Source organism: Amia ocellicauda, chromosome 8 (genome assembly GCF_036373705.1).
Source record: "Amia ocellicauda isolate fAmiCal2 chromosome 8, fAmiCal2.hap1, whole genome shotgun sequence".
NCBI classification, from domain to species: domain Eukaryota; kingdom Metazoa; phylum Chordata; class Actinopteri; order Amiiformes; family Amiidae; genus Amia; species Amia ocellicauda.
Window position 1 is genome coordinate 10,339,284 of NC_089857.1, and position 22,011 is coordinate 10,361,294.

A 22,011-nucleotide genomic window follows, 5' to 3' on the forward strand; every position below is an offset into this window, starting at 1 on the left:
ACTATATGACTAGTGTCTGCAAACAGATCTAAACTCATTACAATAAAAATCCCTCTAATGCAGAGCACCAATTTCAAGTGGGTGCAAGTCATTCTCTGTCTTTCTTACCGCTGTCTCTGTAAATAGAAGCATTTATTATGAGCAGCCACTGTGGTTTGTTCCAGTTCTGAAGCATTAACTACACTACTATAACTTTCTCTTCTCTTCTGAGGGGTTCTTTGATCACTTGCTGGTGCGCCGACTGCATATTTTTTCCTCTTGTGGGTTTGGATAACCTCCATATGCTGAGCTGGCAATAATTTGTCTGCCTGTCAAAGTCCTTACAACACCTGTAATTGTAACGAGGACTAACTCTATCCAATCAATACACAGCGCGGCTGAGCAAAATGGCAAGGAGCAGTGCCCCCTGAAGGGAAGCGGGTTTGGGAAAGTATTAATGCGATCTAGTTTACACAGCTGCTTTAACCTTTACACTGCCACATACAGTCCTGCTGCACCCCTGTGTTACAGGACAGCTTAGGTCTGCACAAGGATTTGGGTTAGTTTGCTTTAAAGTGACACTAAAGCATTGGGGAATTGATTTGCACAATTGTAAGTAGAATTTGTAGAATAATTTACTGATTAGTAGAATTATTCAATGTGTAGCCAAAAAAAAAAAAAAAAGATTTAAAGATTTTTTAGAAAAATGTCAGGATACCAGGAGCTTTCCTGTAAAACCAGGACCATCCTGTCAGGATATCTGGTCACCATATTGAGAAACTACCAGGAACAACATCGTACCTTTATATACATCTGGAAAAGCACAACAGTGCACACTGCTGGAAAATATTACAACTTCATTTCTTTAGTGTGTTTTTGTTGATGTCGTTTCTATTGAGGGAAGAATGCGTCTTTTTGACAATTCATCTTTTTTATCCCATACATTATGCAATAAATCATTTTCAGCATTTACTGAGAGATTAAAACACCAGGTGAGTTAAAACTGCTTTGAAGCATTTCCCAGTATGTTTTATTCATTCTACCAATGTGTCCACTTCAGGAACTGAATGTCTATACTGAAATTAAGAAAAATATCTAAAAAGTTTCATGATTGGTTACAGTCATAATTTCAGACACAAAAGACTCGTATTTCACTGTTAGGAGTTATTTTTAATTAAATTACATCAATAGGCAAGCTTCCTTTTGCACTATTAGATTGTGTCTTGACTGGTAATAGAGGAGATACAAAGGCATCACCTTTCCCAGCAGATGAAATACAAACGGCATTAACTCCTGCGCTCTCCTTAACGGCAGATGTGCGTGCCACAAATTCGACACAAATGTGTTTGTACTGCCCGGAAAATAAGAGCTGAAATACTACAGGAATCATACAGTCGGAATCACAGTCAAGCTAATATTTAATAACACGACACTGCTTCAAATGAAAATGGCTTAATTAATGAATGCTTTAATATGTCCAGAATCTAAATCTTTGCTGCTGTGGGACCAAAGCAAATATTTCAAGCCAATCTGGCGTTATTAAGTATTATATCTAAATGGAAAGAGTTCACCAAATCCCACACTGTGACCTACTGCACAACTGATGAGACCCAAAGCTATCTATTCATTAGATAGACCCACATTTATAAAAGCAATATCCAATTACAGAGCCAGAAGATTTGTATAATAGCCTGTCGAGGTATATTCCAAGAATAGAAAACGCTGCACATATAAGGAATATTAGGGTCACTTTCTCATTTATTTGCCTTATATCTCCATTCCTCAGCTACTAATTAATTTCTCACTGTTGGAGCGGCATGTTCAGAGCACTTTAATATGATTCATTTGGCCTTTTACATGAAGGAAGGTTAAAGCATATTCTATACAATTTTGAACTTGAGGTAGCTTACTGGCATTGGAGATTACATATCCCCATATTAATCGCACCTCACTGGGCAGCGGTGCGGGAATTACATTTTTAAAACTACCATGTACAATAACAAAATACACATTGCAGATATGGAAATGGACTTTAAAAAATGTAATACTTCATTATACGCATTTCTGTTTACTTGCATATACTCTGCAAAGGTTAAAAATATGTAAATGCATTTGCGTGAGGAGGAGAATTTTAAACCAGCTGTTTCTTGTACTGCTTTATTTCATTTGTAATTAAACATCTTCTTACATTACTATGCGTTTTGCTTCTTATTGTGCCATTACTTTGCCTCTGGACCAGCACGAAGTTTTACCATTCCCACAGAGCTTTTTCACATTTGCAATCAATGTGTGTGTTACCTAAAAACTGTTTATTGTCAATTATTTAAATTTACTACCTGTAAAAGATTATACCCCCTTTTCAGACGTCTTGTTTTCCACACTTGTTCCCAGTGCAGTTTTCTAATAAATTCTCAATTTGCAAAGCTACACGAGAACCATGTTTTAATCCGATACATTCAAATCCCAACCTCAAAGTCGCTAATTTAAATAAATGGTCTCAGGTAAAGGATGTCACTTTAGAGTTATTTTCTTCTGTGAAGACATGGCCGATTCATACACTGCTAAGAACCAGCTTATCAGTCTTCCCATCAGACAATACATCACAAAGATTTGCATAGAAAAACATATCCATAATGCACAATTAAACATATTCCACTTTCAATGGTCATGACCCTCTTGGGGTGGGAGGAGGTAATTAGAAAGCAAAATCTGAATGGACAGAAAAACAAAGCCTTATAAAAATGATATGAAAAAAGTTTCCATGAAATTCATGTCCAGGGCAAACTAGAAGACCTAGACAAAGCATTATCATTTCTCCTGCACTGCTATCTGACAGAAGATTTCTTTAAATGAAAAAATAGTCATCAGTGTAGAAAAGGTCAACTATCAAAAAATGGCGTCTGTTGTGACACAGAGGCAGACAGTGAGGGAGAACACAGTGAGGAGCCTGACAAATCTGAGGATTTGGAGACGTACAGCAGGGAACATGCTTTCCACTACTGATCACCTGCACCGCTCAATCAGCCGCAGAAAAAAGGTCAACACCGAAGATTATGGAGAGATTTCTCAAGCAGGATTTTAGAGGGAAACGAATATTGACATTGTCTTTTAATATTTAGTATTTGCCTTAAAGTATGTGCACTTCAGAAAAAAACAACTTGTTAAAGTGAATCAAAAGGTGCTGAATTATTAAGATTATTTTGTGATATATACATAGAAAGATAAATTCACATTAATGTATCAGAGGAGCACATACAACAGATAAAACACTTACATCAATTGTAGGAGAGACATTGGCTAAAGACAAACCCTCCAGATCAGCCAACAGGCTGGGGGACAGAACAGATGACTTTGGAATGGCTGTAGGTGTGGACACTGGAGCAACTGAAAAAGACAACCAAACTCATGCTTGTGTCATACTTAAATATATATATATTTTAGATGTACAGTATGAATACCATACTCTTGATCGTGGTGATATGAGCTCAGTGTTTAACCTGTGTGTGTAGAATTACAGTAGGACAGATGGCCTCCTCCTACAAGATATGCTTCACAATGCATACATTATCCCCACAAGAACAACATCTTTTTGCAACACAAAGGTCAAATTGTGTCCTATTTTCTTCTATTAAGTGTTCCTGGTTTCTAAAGGGTTAAATAAAGTCAACAGCAGTCAGTCACATGAGTGAAGCACAGAGAGATAGAGTTGTCAATGCTAAAAAGAAACTAAAGTTTAAACCAGTAAAACTTTAATCCAATAAATACATAAAAACTAGAATGCATAGTACACTATCAGCATTTTGGTTGCTTACGGAGTAATACAAATCGGCTTATTCTATGGCTATCCAGGGGATATACAGTTAAAGAATCTGGACAGAAGCTTAATCCAGGGTACAGTTAAGTGGATTGGACATCTTTGTCTATTTTTCTGTAATGTGAATAGCTTTTCCTTAAAAGCAAGTGCAACAACTCCAGATAATTATACACCTGGCTCAAGCTGCCTGTCATACACACAACCAAGAACCAAAGTGGAAGTAGTGGAAAAATGGAATGGAATCAAATGTTTTTTCATATTTTAGATTTTTGTTTTGTTTTTAAGACAATGGAATGAGACTCACAATCATCCAGATCCAGCAAAGAGACTTCCTGTTTTTTCTTCTTCTCATCTTCCTTCTGTGAGGGGAAAAACAAAAAACAATGAAAGTTAGGTTATAGTCGATTTTTGCATCCATTTTGCATATGGTTCTGTCCGTTTTCGAGGAATTTTTCACTTCACCATGACTGTTGTAAATCTAGTGAAGTATTGCAAACCAAAGGAACTAAAGCCAGTGTGTGACCATTTCTGTTACACAGGAAGCCAGCATGACAGCGTGTAATAAACACATTTTCTTCAGAATATTTGGGTTCCCTAATACAGTTATCTGGTTACTACTGAAATACCATTATGTAACCTTACAAACACAAAGTGCAGTACCATTTGGACTAATCATAGTGTGCATTTATATCTGAAATTATACAATTAAAAAAAAAAAAAAAAAAGTCTGTTTGAATTCACAGGATATTCTGAAACAGATTTGCCAAACTTTACTTTTAGGTCAATTTCATTCAAATTTTTAGGCTCATGGTAATTCTTCAAACAGCTGCCTCTGGGTTGAAATAATGTAAACGGCAGTGAATAAACAATACAAAAATCTTTACTGACGACACCACAGTGGGGTATTAAAAACAAGGGTGACAGGTCGCAGTTTTGGAGTGTCAGATCCCTGAAATGCCAGAGACAGAGCTTCATCATGCAGACTTTGTTGAATATTTAATTAATATTAACACCCCCCCCCACCCCCAACACAAACACACACACCACCGTTGTGGCTTGTACCTTATTTTAGAACTGATAATTGCGTCACTGCGAGCATGCATGTGATAGAAGTTCCTATAATACATTATCAAGGAATTTGCTAAAAGTTATACTAAAAACAATCTGACAAACAAAACATCTACAAAAAATACAAGAACCCTGTGTAAGCTCTGCTATGGTTTAAAGATTCCATTGCCATTTTAAAATATTACTTCTGCTCACTAATTAATCAGTGAGCAGAAGTAATATTTCCAGGGCAAAAGTAACAAGCACAGAAATTAAACCAACTCCATGCATAAACAATAATCAAGTTTGTGAAGCAAAATAATGTCAAAACCTTATATTGATTCAGTGAATAGGTCGCTCGGCACAGGATGATGTGCAGACAGGGACAATAATGAAAGCCATCCAAACACTTCAGGACAGAGCAGTCAAGAAATCAGGACAAAGCAGGTGCTACGGTGTACGCACATCACGTCATCTGTATAATTAAAATACTCTGAGAGATAGAAATAAAAAACCTTGTCAGCCCATCCAACCTTTATAAATCATATGTGCTCTGCTAATAAAACAGTTGATGAGGTTATTGTTACAGTGTCAGGGCACCCCCTACTGAGGTTTATGAACTGATGCTGTCTGTAATGCCTTATTGCAACTTAGCACCACACCCTGCTCTCTCCCAGAGGACGTCTGACAGGAGACAAACAAAAACACAGCACTGGATTAGTACAGACCGTCAAAGGATCATCATGAATAGATTCCTCAAGGTTTGATTGCCATGCTACTTATCGGAAAGAGCAAAAACATTAATACCACAAAAAATAAATGTGACCTTTGAGAACAGATCTAAAGGAAGAAACAATGCAGAAAAGATGGAACGTTATACCCAGAATGCATACTATTATTATTTAAATCAGTTAAGTGGGGAGTACTCAAAGAGAAGAAGGCGGCTACATACATCTGCAAACATGCAGCCGAGACACAATCCTAAGAGTCTGAGGCAAATAAACGGCATACTGAGGAGTACAATCTTAATGTTGCCATCATAAAATCAATTATAAAACTATGCCCCAAATGGCCCTCCATTTCTATATGAAACCCTGCTCACGTATTTTGTAGCTCTTAAATGTTTTTTTTCAGGTTATTGATGGAAGAAATATGAAACAGAAAATATTCAAGGTAGTGCCGACAACGCACACAATGGCTTTTCTTCCTAATTTAATGTAGCAGTTTTGTACATGTTAGCTTTAATCAAAATAATAACAGAATGAACAATCTGTAAATATAAATACAAAGTAGAAAAAATGCTCACGTTTTAACCTTGTTGTATTTTCCTAGATTACAATGTATTTTACTCAATATAATGTCTCCTTTCAGATTTAATTTATGCCATATAAGAGTGATATTTACCTAAACCTCATGTCACAAGCGGTTAAAATGGATTTGACTAATTCTACTGTCACAACTGTTACAAACAATCACAAACCTTCCTGCAGGGATACTTGTACCCTGAGAATTACAACATGCACTTTCATTTGCAATGGCTTAGCATAACAGTAAGTCTCAGTACAACACCCCTCACTATAAAAGCATTTTAACTTATGAATGCTTTTATCTTGCATCCCATTCTCTCATAACCATTTTTTCTTTTTTTTTTTCAAGAACCATAAAATTCCACTCTGTAGCTACAGACAAAGAAACCTCCACAAAAAAAGAGCTTAATACAGAAAACAAACAATGAAGTTAAAACCATATCCTATCAAATATTCCCCAATCGACAATTCATCTTGGTAATAGAGATGGAACCAGGATAATGCATATAGGGCTTGAAGCGTGAGATTGAGGATTTCTCTGGCACAATGCATAATTCATGGCCCCGACCAGCAAAGTGTGTAAAATGAGAATTTCACACCGCAGCAAGAGCAATGGAGCTGCTGAGAAAAGGTAGATGAAATCGTATTTTACTGTGCAAATTTTATTTCTTAGTCTCCCTATATTTATACAACACCATCATTGACAAACCAAATGCATTGACAGATCTCCCACTGATGCCGTTGTGTTAGTACTCAAAAAGAGCTCACGTGGAAAGATATAGACAAATTGTTTCTGTATATTTATTGGGGGGTTGGGGGGGGGGGGGGTACGTGAGAAAGACAAAAATCATACGATACTGCAAAGAGCTCACAGATGGTGTCACATATGCCCATAGGTTACACGGACATGTATCCAAGCTACAAATGAGTTTGTGTTATGGAGATTTCTTTATTGCAACCACAGATCTTTATCCACTGTTAATTCTAGTCTTGCATTAGAAAAATAAAATACAAGGATGGAGGGTGGAGGTGGGTTTAAATAACATGTTTGCAAATAGGCATCACAAACACTGTTTAGATCATAGATACTATCAATCTTTTCACATACTGTATCTTTAAAATAAAATGCCAAAAGGCCACTGTATAGTGGAAGGCAATCCTGGGGGAAGAAAAAGAAGAGAAAAAAAACAAGAGGTTCAAACCTCTGACACTGGTATCATCACAAATACAAAACTGCATTTATTTTCCCTTGCCTTGTGTGGCTGTTTGTGCATGGAATTGAATGAATTGCTTTTGCCTGTGAGAAGCCAAGCTGATGTGTTTAATATACTAAACCACAATGTTAATATATGAATTAGTACAAAAATACAAATAAAGTCAAAATGGAGTAAAAAAAAAATGCTGTTGCAGAGCAATATACATTTGGTGTACTCGGTGCATGAGGAACATAGCAGGATTTTCAGGTAGCACATTACAACAGGTTAAACTGCAGTCTCAAACATGCAGGGTGGGGAGTTGTATAAGTGAATGAAAAACAAAAAAGCTCTTTCTCCATGTGCTGCATTTACACGACAGGTTTCTCTTCTCAGCGACAGGTAAACATCAGCATCTTCCAGCTCATTACCAACAGTACCAGAGAAATGTTTGAATTTAGGCACTTCATCAATAGAAGGTGCGTCACAGATTTAAAATAGGACATTAAAGTAATAAAAGGATTGCTCATATATTTCTTCCACTGGCTGTCATAGTGAATCAGCACAACTCATTGAGCAGTCTTTAGAGCCCACTTTCAATAAAAGAACATAACTCAAGTCAAAAAATAATTGCCATTAAAAATGTACTATATAGTAATAGACTACCACCTCACAATATTTATTATAATTTTTAAAACTCTCTCATCATTGAGCACTTTTTAAAGATGAATAAAATGAACATCTTAAGTATACACTGAGTATACTAGCAACTTGTCCTTAAACAGTTTCTGTAAAAGGCCAGTTAAATATCATGCATAAACCTTAAATTACTCTCCAACTGCTCTTTGGTCAATTCTAAAATAAAGCTAACATAGGGATCTGGTGGCACAAGGATATCTGTGCGAGTGAGAATGTGGGCAATTGTACAGTTAAGGCGAAACATTGCATGGAGATTTTCAGCCATAGAAAACAAATTGCTGCTGTTAAAAAATAAAGGACTTAATTTGCAGTCCAGGAGTGTACAGAGTTAAGGCAGGCAGGGGAGCTTTCACGTACACGCAGAACTCACCTTGGGCTTTGTTTTCTGCTTCTTCTGGTCAGTGCCCGAATCGGAGTCAGTGTTCGGTTCTGATCCAGAGTCCGAGCTGGAGGAGCTCCCAGAGGAAGAGCTCACCTCTTTTGACAACTCCTTTCTTTTAATTTTGGACCCTTTTTGGCCAATTTTGTCATCTTGAGAGTCACTGCAATAAAAACAAAAGGCCAGACAAATCTTAAAATTTGTATTAATCCCAAAAAACAAGTGTTTATTAAAGTATATTCCTAAATGTATGTCTGATTTGAAAGCAATTTGAAATATACGGATAAACAAAAATAAAACCTTAAGGACAAGACCAGCATAAAACCAAACAACTACACACAAAAAATGACCAGCTGATATTTCATGTCTATTGAGACATCTTTAATTATTACATATGCATTCGATTTCAGGTGGAAATTATCACTGATCTCTTAAACTAGAACATACATGTTTTATCTATTCAGCTGGGAAGATAAGAGCATACTTATAATACCTACATCAAAGTATGCTACTATTGAAACTGATTAAATTAATTTGTGGATATTAAAGAGAAATCTGGGTATTTCTCATGTACTGAAGAGTGTCGAAGCCAGAAGTTATTAAAATAGATACCCTTATAAAATACCCCATATATTTTTTTAGTTCTTCAAAACGTTTCAAAGTAACAATGTTAACATATATAATAATAATAATATACAAATAGCAAAAAGTGTTTTAAATATAAGGTTGATGTGTATTGGCTGCAGTGTGCAGTGAGTGTTTTAAATGGCATAAACAGATGAGATTACACAAGCCTGCTCATGGTCCAAGTTTGAGCTATTAAGTATTATCGATATACATTAAATGAAAATATGCACGAGGTTAATGTCTGGGTGAGAGAAAGCTTGTAACAGGAGGTTTAAAATAACAGTTTAGGAGCCTTCATCTCAATCAATTGAGGAGAGAAATGTATCCTTAAAGTTTGAAGAACGCTCAGGAAAATTATATTTTGTTTGCAAAGTTAATTTAATATTCCATTATCACTTTTTTTCCCATTCCAATTCTGCCACATAATGAATGTTTACCCTGCTGCCTAGAATTTCAGATGTTAATTTAATGAAGAGAATGTGATGGTAACTGGCTTTTTAACTTTGCCGTGATGAAAAGCCAGTATTAATTTAGACTACAGATTTCATTTGTTCCAAACAGGAAAAACAATATAAATCACTTTTAAAATCATTAAATCCTGACTTAAATTAATAAAGTCATAATTAGGGCATTATGCTGCGTTTGTTATGGAAGTGGCAGGGCGAGCTGCTTTAATTAGTGTCTGTAATAAAAGGAGCAGAGTGCGTGCTGCGGCCCAATCAGCACTGTCAGACACGCCTGCGCCAGGACTGCACACTGATCACAGCCAGCACGGCCGTCAGTGTGCCGCACACCAGGCACACACCGCTGGTCACTACAGCCGGCACAGAGGAGAGGGAGCAAACACCAGCCACATGACCACAGGCAGCACTTAGCCGGCTAATTATTTAAGAATATGACAGTAATACTTGGTTCATGATAACAGAGGCTTCTAATGGCTAATCCAAAGCCATTACAAACGCAAATTTGTTGAAATTACCTTATGAATATTCCCTTTATTACACTTCTAAGGGACTTTAATCAGATCGCTGCCGTGTTGCTGCTTGATAAAGCAGGTATCATCGGGTGAGCGTGTCGAAGGGTGAAAAATAACAGGCACAGGAAACAGATGGAAATGAAGATTATTGATGCCAAGTTGGATTGGTCACGTCTTCCGGTTTAAGATTGTCCCTGCTTGAGTTACAATTTGAGTCTTTAAATATACAGTAAGAGGTAATAAAGGTTTCTAACCAATTAAGGGGCAAATTGGTGTAATCATGGCCAAAAAAATTATTCAGAAGAAGTTTTTTTTTTCCTACGGAGAGATACTCGCATTAAAACAATGAGGAGAAAGACGGAGACACACAATTAAGGCTGTGTTGTTCCCCCCTACAGTTATCACAGATTTCACAATATTTATTTAATTGATGCCGTCCTATGAAACATGAAGATGCAACATAGCGGTTGATCACAAACTGAAGACTGCATGTGATCACCACTCACATCCAGGGAAAAAGAAAGAGATAGGACCTGGTTCAATTTCCTCTAATGGATTGATTGTTGATTTTGACAATTCACTGCAAGTATTTTAGAACATCTGCTGTATAATTAAGAAAAACACAGATTGTGAAAGTAAAGAGGATATTTAAATGCTGCAATAAACACTTGATGGTAACACATCAATTTTAAGACTGTGATACGCAATTAAATACATGTTTTTTTTAAGTGAGAAAAACACAGACCTACTTACAACACCTGAGCAGGTAGTTTAGTGGATTTATACACCCATTTATTCAACATTATATATACACCGATCAGCCATAACATTATGACCACCTGCCTAATATTGTGTAGGTCCCCATTTTGCCCTGACCCGTCGAGGCATGGACTCCACTAGACCTCTGAAGGTGTGCTGTGGTATCTGGCACCAAGACGTTAGCAGCAGATCCTTTAAGTCCTGTAAGTTGTGAGGTGGGGCCTCCATGGATCGGACTTGTATGTCCAGCACATCCCACAGATGTTCGATTGGATTGAGATCTGGGGAATTTGGAGGCCAAGTCAACACCTTGAACTCCTGATTCATTAGACCAGGCCACCTCCTTCCATTGCTCCGTGGTCCGGTTCTGATGCTCACGTGCCCATTGTAGGCGCTTTCAGCAATGGACAGGGGTCAGCATGGGCACCCTGACTGGTCTGCGGGTACGCAGCCCCATACGCAACAAACTGCGATGACCTGTGTGTTCTGACACCTTTCTATCAGAACCAGCATGAACGTTTTCAGCAATTTGAGCTACAGTAGCTTATCTGTTGGATCGGACCACATGGCCCAGCCTTCGCTCCCCACGTGCATCAGTGAGCCTTGGCCACCCATGACCCTGTTGCCGGTTCACCGCTTTTCCTTCCTTGGACCACTTTTGATAGGTACTGACCACTGCAGACCGGGAACACCCCACAAGAGCTGCAGTTTTGGAGATGCTCTGACCCAGTTGTCTAGCCGTCACAATTTGGCCCTTGTCAAAGTCGCTCAGATCCTTACGCTTGCCCATTTTTCCTGCTTCTAACACATCAACTTTGAGGACAAAATGTTCACTTGCTGCCTAATATATCCCACCCACTGACAGGTGCCATGACAACGAGATTATCAGTGTTATTCACTTCACCTGTCAGTGGTCATAATGTTATGGCTGATCGGTGCATATGTTCCTGAAAGATCTGTAAGGTAGACATTTAATTAATTTAATTAAAATATAAAATCCTATTTTTTCCACAATAAACCTACAGAATCTCTTCTTAGAACAGGTACTCACTGGTCAGACTGAACTAATGTGTATTAGCAGCCAATGAGGAACACTCTCTCTATGTTCTAATAAAAATTTATTTAACCGATACCCTCTTATTGATAAATGCTACAAAAAGCAATTTATCATGTAAGTGGCAAAAAATGAATACGCAAGGCAAACGATATTTTACAGCTCAGAGTGTTTTCTGCCAATCTTTCTTTCCTTTGTTCTTTATTTTAAATAATAATAACTTTAATAATAACATATCATAAACAGGACAGCAACACTGAATAAAGGCTAGCTTAAGGAAATGTTATTAAGTAGTTCAGGGACTCCATGTATAGGTTAATGTGCTGCAATGGTTTCATATTTGCATTCGAATTTTCTTCTTTTTCTAAATATTGTGTTTTCAAGTATTAATGGTTTTAAAGTTTTGTTTTTGGTTGCTGTCTTCTAATGGAAATTCAGATCAAATATGCAGAAAAAAAAAATTGTACCTGTCTTCTTTACCCCTCTGAGCTTTTTTCTTTTTCAGTTTCTTTTTCTTGTCGGAGTCGGACGGGCAGGAACTGGTCCGGTCGCTGGAGGCACTGCTCTGGCTCTCCGCACTGCTGCTTGCGTCGTCACTAGTGGTTTCGCTGCTGGACTCTTCCAACACACACAACAGTTACAGGTTAGAGATGCACCTCACCTCATGAGGCAGTGGAGCTGTACCATCAACACAAGCATTCTGTGGTTTCTATGCATGGCCTTCACTGGAAACAACATACTTAGGCGATTCATATAATTTGTATAATTACTGTTCTATAGATAGATAGAATGTGATATCTTTTCAGACTTCTTTTAACACTCTGTTCAGCTAAAAGACAACCGTAAAGATTCTATCCATTTCAATTCACTGGAGTGACCCTGTCTAACCTCAGTTTAATCAACTGGAATCTGTACAATTTTCTCTGGGCAGAGTCAGTGTTCAAGAGAGCTCAGTGTTCAGTGTTTACTCAACATAGGCAGGCCTGAACTGTTCCAGGGAGAGAGTTCACTTGACCCATCATGCATCTTTATTATATTAAATCAAACTTGATTTTTGACACTAACCACTACTACTGCTGCTGCTGCCACTACTGCTGCTGCTGCTGCTGCTACTACTGCTGCTGCCCCCAGTTGCCTCCTCCTCCTCTCCAGAGTCAGAGTAAAACTTGTCATCCTTCTTTGAGGCCTTCACTTTACCCAAAGATGGGGCCCATTCCTTCACCTGCACAGAATAATCATTCATTGATCAATAAACATTCAAACACAGCACACCATTTATTTCCTTCTCTTGATTCTTGCAAAAAAGGTTAATGTATACCATGTTTTATTATTATTAGGCAAACTGTTCAAGTTTGAACTCTTAATAGGCTTTTTGTCCCCCTGACAAACTGTTAAAATCACAAATAGTGCAGGCATGTGGAGTATTCATACTCCATCCTCTCCCTGCCTCAAGCTGCATTTAAACTAGTTGAACACTGTCAAGCTTCAGGTAGTAGCTATAGAAACAGCAGCACTAGTCCCTGCCTTAACTGAGAAAGATGGAAAAATACATAACAGAAAACTATCAAAGTGTTGTACAGTGCAGCAGTGTTTGCTTTGATCAATCAAGTGGTTCAGATGTAGTTTGAAATATGGTACAGCACGTATAAACATTTTACATAGAGCACATATTTTACATATATTACACAAAAGTGTGAAAAATATATTTTGCTAAATATATTTTATAATTAAGAACAAAAGATGATTGCTTGATGTTTCTGGTAGTATTTATAATCATTCAGTCATTGGCAGTAAAAATGCATGCATGCTATAAAAACAATCCTTAATCTCTTATGGCCTCTCTGATGTCAAATCATCAGACAGCTGCAGTAAAACTCCTACGCAATACATAAAGGATTAAAGAGGGAATTAAGATCATTATCTGCACAGAATGTATTTAAAACAATTACATATCAAGGTGCAATAAATGTGCTTTTTGTTTCTTCATTGGCAAATAATTTAAAAACCACTTCCTGTAATAATGTCTTAGAAGACAGTGAAAGACATTGGTAAAAATTATTATTCAGTTAAAATTACTAATTTTGCACAGCTTCTGAAGTAAACCCTTTAAAAAAAAAAAGAGTACAAAGAGTTCTAATTCACAATTCTGGGATCTGAATATTGGATAGGCACATTTATAAGTTTATAAATGCCACTGTCAAAAACAGTTCAACTATACACACAATATATATATATGGACACACACACACACATATATATATATATATATATATATATATTACATAGAGACACACACACACATATATTATATATATATATAGATAGATAGATAGATAGATAGATAGAGTGTGAAAGAGATGGGTCTAGAATATGCACTTATCACACAGGTTAACTTGTTTCCTTGCAGAAGGATTTAAATCAATTAGCTACATTGCATTCCTGAGGATATACACTCGATGAATGAAGCTCAAAATGCCATCCCATCAGGACAGCCTGAGTTTGAACCACGCAGAAATAAAACAGGGAGATGGGAAGTACAGCTGCTTTGTGAAGCATGGGAGGAATGCAGCATTCATACCGGCTCGGCCACCTCCACGTTCCTCACAGACTGGTCTGGGGCGCACTGTGGCCAGTCCGACAGCTCCAGGTACCCAGAAGCTCTGGTGTTGAGGGTGTGAGACAGCGTTCCCAGCTGGAAGCGATCCCTATCTATTAAAGGGGGGAAATGAGTGCAATAATAAACAACATGAGCTCTGTGTCACACAGTGCAATCTTAATCAGGACTTATGGTAATTGGCACTATATTACCTCAAATGTCATGGTATAAATACAAACTCAGGAGGCTCCTAATAGGTCAAAAAACTGATTTCAGCCCATAGATTACAATAATCTTCCCCATAATGGTCAATAAAAAAGCTAATCAGTCAGTGTGTTTAGAGGTGTTGCTCTGAAATGTAGCTTCTCTAAAAATTACTTTACTGTGAATATTAAGAATGACAGCGCAGTTAAACAATCCGCATACATGTCTTGGCACAAACTCATCCAGAATCTTAATGTTTTTCTCCTGGAACCGGAGCTCGTCCGCCAGCTTTCAAGAGGGTTTCTCGTTCCCCCCACAGGTAAGAATTAACAGGGCAATTTATATATTTATTCTGAGCTGAGCTGAACCTCACAGCCCAGTGACCTATTGTGCTGAAGGCAGACAAGTTATTTTTTTCTTTAAAAGGGGGTGGGGGGTCTACAAGACTCAAGAGACACAAACTGATCTGAATATTTACTACAATGTTTATTTAACTCCTATAATGCCTCGCTCTCTCCACTTCTATAGCTACAGCACAAAAAAAAAACAGTTTTAGATGTTAAAGAAAAAATAACAAATGTAATGATGGGGGAGGGGGAAATGGACATAATGCAAATAAAAAGTAAAAGTATGTGTTGTAAGTGATAAAGAATAGGGCTGAAATGCAATTTGAAATGGCCATAGCAAGGAAGCACACACAAGGGTTGTTGAGAAAATTGAAAGGCACATGTCGCTAAAATTTGTATCCTCCAAGCAATGAATCTTGGTTTTTAAATGTTCAAAGGCACCATTACAGAACAGTGGAGACTCAAAATGGAGACATTAAAATGGGTGCTAAAATCTCAAGCATGGAAAAACAGTCTCCCAGTCTTCATTACGCATATTATGCAAGCCAAGATCAAGAGACAACTGCATGCACTGAATGACAATCGCTATCATTTATAGGTCTGTAGCCTTTCTTTCAAAAGCAGGCACATGTTTTTAATGTGACTTTTTGCCCCACCACCCCAGTTATAAATGTATGGTTCTTTACCTTTAAAGGCCGACTCGAGCACAGGCGCTGGCTTCGGAGCGAGGAAGATTTTCTTTGCATACTTGTTTAAGGCCCCACTCTTTTCATTTGGGACAATCAGCTGTCTAATAAATCTTGTACGGTCCCTAATGTCATAGTTTGGATCATACTTGCCTAGATTTAATATGTACTGTGTAAGCAATTTTGTCTGGTGGAGGAGAAAAAAAAAACAAGGGGAGAGAAAACAAGTTATTTATGATTATTGATAACTCTGAATAAACATATTTAAAGCAGTAATAAAAATGAATGGTTATGGCAAACAAACGTTGCCCTGTTGGGAATTAGCGGTTCCAAAGCAGCAAATCGAATTCTGCAGCCAAGACACATGTCCTCCTCTGCACTGAGTAGGTGAATGCTGAGTGCTAAGAAGCAGGCATGTGCTAGATTATTAAACTGCTGAAGTGGAAAGAAAGGCATCATTAAAAAATAATCATATATGGCAAAGCCGCTGAAGGGTCTACGTGAGGATAATGAATGTAGAAATACAACTAAAAACATGGCCCTCAAAACTTAATCAGAAAAATATGCAGGACATCAAAACATCAGAGGGTATTAGAGGGCTGGCAAAGTGCTGGTGCAGAGGTGTGTTTTATTAAGAGATACTGTCCCCGGTATGTGCAGTGTCCGTATTCTGAGTACGCTCACTTACTTTACCCTGAATTATGACCCATTAAGTCAGGCCCATGAATCACTGAACTGTATTACTGCAAATTATTTGCAGTGCATTTAGCTGTTACTTCCTCATAGCAGCAAGATGCTGATGCCCTTTGCAAAGCAGGATAAGTGACTTCACACCATGCTCTCTCCTGTTTATAGCCTGTGCTAATGCTTGTCATTTATTTATGAAGGAAAATAAGAGTTATTATCTAACAGCAAAGCTTGTGCTCCTCTGTCCTGCCTCCCTTTGGCAGGGCCCACAGACACGCTGTAAGGAGATATACCTAATGATCCCCTCTGTGAGAAGGTATCAGTCCCATTATAAACTATGGCTACATTTACATTTATTGAACCTGTGCATGAAGCAACCAATGAGATGCAGAACATTAAGGTAAGATTTTATAGGTTTGCATATTTAGCAGAACATTGCACACATCTATACCAGTCTCCTGGCTGGTGCAGCAGCCGAGACTCCTCATCGCAGCTTAAATACCAAAATTTAATATCCACCAGCACATTGCAAAGGAGTTGGGGAGGTTGGATGAATATATATATATTTTTTAATCTAAAATTGCTACAGGATTGCTTCTATGACTTTGATCTTCTAAATGAGGGAGCGACATGGTTAAGAAACAACTAAACTAAACTCAACCATCTAACCAGTATTCAGACGTTTACTTAAAAACCAACAGGCCTCGAATTTTAATCTGAGTAAGTAATGAATAGGAAAATATCAGTCTCTTTATGCAGGAAGCAGGTCTATAATAAGATGTTAATTTATAAATGCTTACGTTATCCAAGTTATTTTGACTTGAGATATTTTAACCTCAATTATGACTCTTAAACAGAACAAAGATTTTAAACAAATGGAGATATGCACATAAAATACATATATTCAATTTGTTCTTACTGCTCTCACTGTGCTGGACAAAAACGAAGCCAGTCATGTATTTCATTTTAAATTTCGCAGCAATTCATTCTTAAACCCAAGAAAATCACATATCCAAATGCAGTTTGAAAGGAAGGGTTCCTGCTACATGATATGCATTGACTGTTTTTATGCAATCAGTAATAGCAATTTCCCATATATTCTGTTCCTAAACCAGCACTTGGGGTGTCAAAATATCGAACAACCAGTCACACTAGTGCAGCAGACGGCGTCAATGGCCCTCACCTGTTTGGAGTTTGTGAGATATAGCTTGGCTGCCAGGTTGAGAGTTTGCAGCTTCACTATCTCTTCTTCAGAGGTGAAGGTCTTGGCCATTTTCCTCAAAACATCAGGTGCTATCTTTGGCACTCTTTCACAGTACTCACCCATCAACCACAAGATGCTGGCTCTAGCCATTGGAACCTAGCAATGGAATTTGAGACCATCAAAATAGCAGAAATGGATCCCAATCTGTATCCACAAAAACAATGGGTGGCACGGTCTGCTTGCTGTACTCACAGTGATTTTGTCGAAAAGTTTGGCCATGTGTTTTATGATTTCACTATGCTGGGATGGCTGGGTCTGCAATAGTTTCTTAATAACCACCACACTTTCTGCCACAACAATCTCTATTGGGGGAAACAAAAATCACAACCACAATAAAATAAAAACATTTGAACCATCAATGACAGTTCCTTTCATTAAAACAAAAAAAACTTTTAAGAGCATCTAAATCATTTGCTCTTGCTGTACTTGAAATTCAGATCTCTGAAGCAGCCTATGACATCTGTGTCTCTTTCAATAAGGTCTCCCTCATAGAAGAAAGCTAACTATCATAACCATAACCATAACCATAGTTTTCTATAAAAAGAAAGTTCACACAGCATCACATTATTTTTCTTCCCTTAAGTAAACTATAAGTGAAAATAAGTGAACAGCCTGTTATTAAATGTCACTGCATGTGTCTCACTGCATGTCTTTCTGTTCCAGGAGATGGGGGTTTCCCAGTGCAGACCTCCTGCTCATCTCCGGTATGCATTCCGTCAAAACAAACTCTCACTTCTGACAGCCTGCCAGGATTCACCAGTAAGAGCAAGAACACTCAATAACGACATCCTCAGTAAACACAGAGCTCAGAAAGGGATTTTCTTCATTCAGTTTTTCTACAAGAGACTGAAGGACGACATTATCAAGAAATGCTATCATATCAGTATGTTTCTGCAGCTAATATGGAGTGAATCCAAGTGAATCCAATAGAAGTAAGTCATCAAGAAGTAAGGTGATGCTTTTAACAAATATACTATCTGGTGTATTTAATTATTTGGGGTATAATTATAGCAAGGTCACACAGGGTGTCTTGAATGGGAAAGAAAATGAGAAAAATGAATAAATGCATAAATGCATTAAGAATTAATTGCTTAACCTACATTGTATCTAAGGCTGTCGCATTATCCTGTTAAGAGCACCCTCTGCAGGTTTGTCTTTGGTGTACAACTATAACTGTCATAGAGGCCTTTGTATCTCTGAAACAGGAGCACACACTCTAAACAGCAAGTATAACAAAAACTCCTTGACTGCCATATTCACACGATTGCACTTCTTTGTGTTGTATTTTTCACTACATCAACTGAATATTGAATATCTGAACACACTATAGAGCAGCGGTTCCCATACCTGTCCTGGAGTACCCCCTTACCCTGCTGGTTTTTGTTCCAACCGAGCTCTCGGTTACTTAATTGAACCTTAATTTAAATTGTGTAACAGTTGGCTCTTTAAAGAATTCTATACTTAATGTCAAGCCCCTACTGTTTAAAATAATTAAAAGGCTATGATTTAGGAAATTATTAGTTCAATTAAGGGTTCAATTAAGTAATTGAGAGCTCGGTTGGAACAAAAACCAGCAGGGTAGGGGGTACTCCAGGACAGGTTTGGGAACCACTGCTATAGAGTAAACCCCAAACTCTAAAGCTCTACATGGATGAGCTGGCACACAAGGAGTGCTGTGTGTGAGAGATTTACTTTCTATCATTCTATTGCTTTACAGGGCTTTCTACAGTGCTCCTGATGAAGCCCTACCCAATACTACGGATGCTCTGGTCATATTCAGTGATACGTGCCAATGGCTGAACCATTTAGTCTCTCTCAGAAGATACCACAAAAGCACTGTCTAAAAACCTCACCCAAGGCCTAATTAATCCGAGACCACAACTTCAACACAAATTCCAAAACCCAATATTTAAGCCTTCGGGACCCAGCAAGATGCAGCTGGAGTAAGGGGATCATATATTCTCATAACACCTATTCAATGCACTTGTGTCGCACTGGGTTCTGAAGGGTTAACGGCCGATATCCATTTATTAGAAGCATTACATCTGAAATGCTGCAGTCAAAACTTTGTACAAAACTTTTACAAAAATATATTCCTGGGTTAAATCTCAAAATGACACGCTTAGCCACATAATGCTAAGAGAATAGGGCACCAGGACAATAAAATAAACACTTGCCAAAAAGAAAACAAGGCAAAGAAATAAGTACCGGCCAGTACCGGAACAGGTGGGGTGACTCACCGTCTCTGTTTGAAAGCAGGAGCACAAGGCCATTTAAGCAAGTGTCCGTCACTTCGGAAATGTTTGTTGCACATCTTCCAATGGCCTGAATCGTAGCAGCAGCAAACTGTTTGTCCTGACTCTTTACATACGTCTATAAGGGAATAAAGAACACTCACCATAAAAAATAAGTAATTGTAAATAAATATTGAAATAAAGCGCATACTACATACTGTCCTGACCTCTTTAATATGTCTGCTAAAAGCTCTTTCTTACAAAAGAATGTTTGGGAACATTAAAAAATAGACTGGACGTGATCCTTGGACCATCCATAAGCTGTTGGAAGTACATTTGAGACTGAACATCCTGCACAACATTACTGGAAGAAACAGCCAAGTCGTGTTGGCGTCACTTGCCTGGAACTCCCGCAGGATTGTGGAGATATTTGCTTCGTTGGCCAGGCTAGTCAGGATTTCCAGCTGTACAGAACAAGCAGGATCAGGGGAATAGTAACAACAGGAGGGGAACAATGCTTCTTGACACTTGCTTTTCATATGAGAGATTCCAGGATAAAGCAATCAGATGTTAACTTAGCTCTAGGTTCTTGAGGACTTTTTGCCAAGATACGATCCAGTAGGTTTAATAAATGTATTTTGAAATTAGCAACATAATACCGTTTGTTTGATACAAGTCAGTGCAAGCTGACCACGTGTGCATTATTATGATCCAAATACATTAAAAGTTCATTAAAAAGGCACAGTATCGTAAAATATGATTCACAATAAAACAGATTACCTTCAAGGTTTTGATGTGGGTGGCATCTGTAGACCTCACATAGAAACTCTTAAGATATGGCTCAAACATACCCTGAAAGGGAAAAAAAAAAACATACTGCAGCACAATTAAATCCACAGGCCAGCTGTTTTCCTGCATTACTTAAATTGGACCCCTCCTGACTTGAGTAATTAAATACTTTACCTTCCTCTGAATAGACATGGTAGCAATATTCTGCAGCACGATATACTGAACCTCTCTGAAAAGACACAGAACCAAGGAAAACACAGGAGTTTACAATTACGTACAAAATACTAGCTACAAGAGTGACAAAGAACAATCAGTGAAACTCTCAAACTGTGTATAAGAGCGTGCAGTCTCGGTGTGTATTCTATCACACAATCTGCATTTGTCTTCTGTAACTTTGTTGGATCTCATATCAAATAGCTGAACAACAAGGTTTATAGATATCCCTCATTGCAACTGCACCCTATATTAGTAACTTCATCAAAAAAGAAAAATCATTTAATATTGTAAATTATGTTTAAAAACCTAGCACTTATAAACTGTTGAATGACACTTCAGGCTCCAGACAGGGCAAAAATAAATAAAACGTTCCTAAAGACAGGAGAAACAAGGAGGATGAGGAGTGGTCATCATTTCACTTTATATTAATGACAGGCCCTCACTGTAAGGCTGGGATTGGATATCGTGCCCTGCTGTGCAGGTCTGTATACCTGTGGCTTCGTAGTAATCGCACTAGTGACTTGGTGACCATGGTCACTTCAGGCTTCGGGGCCAAGTGCCAGTACAGCTGGGCGACTGCCATCACAACCTGCACAGGAGAAAGAGCAGGACAAGAGACTCATCTTTCTGCAGAATGTAGATCCATCTAGTAGATTCTTATTAAAAATAATAATAAATACAATTTCACTGTTATTAGAAAATAAAAATAATAAAATAAACATTCAAAAACAATACCTACTTAGAATAAAATGTAACTTCAGACTAATTCTACAATAAACTGCCTCCAGCAGTGAAATCTTTCTTCCATCTGATGAGACAAGTGGGTATTTAATATATATATATTTTTTGTTAAATGGTAAATCAGATGGAGTCTCTGAAACTGTGGCCATTCTGATTTTAACAGACCCCCCCACCACCCCACCCCCCACAGCATGGCCAGGCAGGTGGCAGTCAATTCGGCATGACTTCCACCTTTCGAAAAGGAAAACCTACTCCACACAGACACATTCCCTACGCTGGAGGTGTGTGGCTCCCAAATATGTACCAACACCAGCACTCGGTAAAGAGTTGAAATGCTATTGCCAAGAAGCAATACTGTAAATCCTGACATGTCAGAGAGCAAATAAATTAAAAGGCAAGGAAGAAAAGAATAA

General features: G+C 37.9%; 1 protein-coding gene across 2 annotated transcripts in view; it reads right to left on the reverse strand.

The window, feature by feature from the left end:
• ap3b1a (adaptor related protein complex 3 subunit beta 1a) overlaps positions 1–22,011 on the reverse strand; it is a 93,923-nt gene that overhangs the window by 36,051 nt on the left and 35,861 nt on the right. For both annotated transcript variants that reach the window (XM_066711973.1, XM_066711972.1), the window contains exons 9-22: positions 21,349–21,446; positions 20,816–20,870; positions 20,633–20,704; positions 20,254–20,316; positions 19,859–19,991; positions 17,811–17,920; positions 17,538–17,714; positions 15,668–15,854; positions 14,413–14,543; positions 12,900–13,056; positions 12,302–12,452; positions 8,410–8,581; positions 4,098–4,152; positions 3,254–3,363 (exon numbers count right to left, since the gene is read on the reverse strand). In XM_066711973.1, the coding sequence (XP_066568070.1) occupies positions 3,254–3,363; positions 4,098–4,152; positions 8,410–8,581; positions 12,302–12,452; positions 12,900–13,056; positions 14,413–14,543; positions 15,668–15,854; positions 17,538–17,714; positions 17,811–17,920; positions 19,859–19,991; positions 20,254–20,316; positions 20,633–20,704; positions 20,816–20,870; positions 21,349–21,446 (1,671 nt within the window). The remainder of the gene's footprint in view (positions 1–3,253; positions 3,364–4,097; positions 4,153–8,409; positions 8,582–12,301; positions 12,453–12,899; positions 13,057–14,412; positions 14,544–15,667; positions 15,855–17,537; positions 17,715–17,810; positions 17,921–19,858; positions 19,992–20,253; positions 20,317–20,632; positions 20,705–20,815; positions 20,871–21,348; positions 21,447–22,011) is intronic.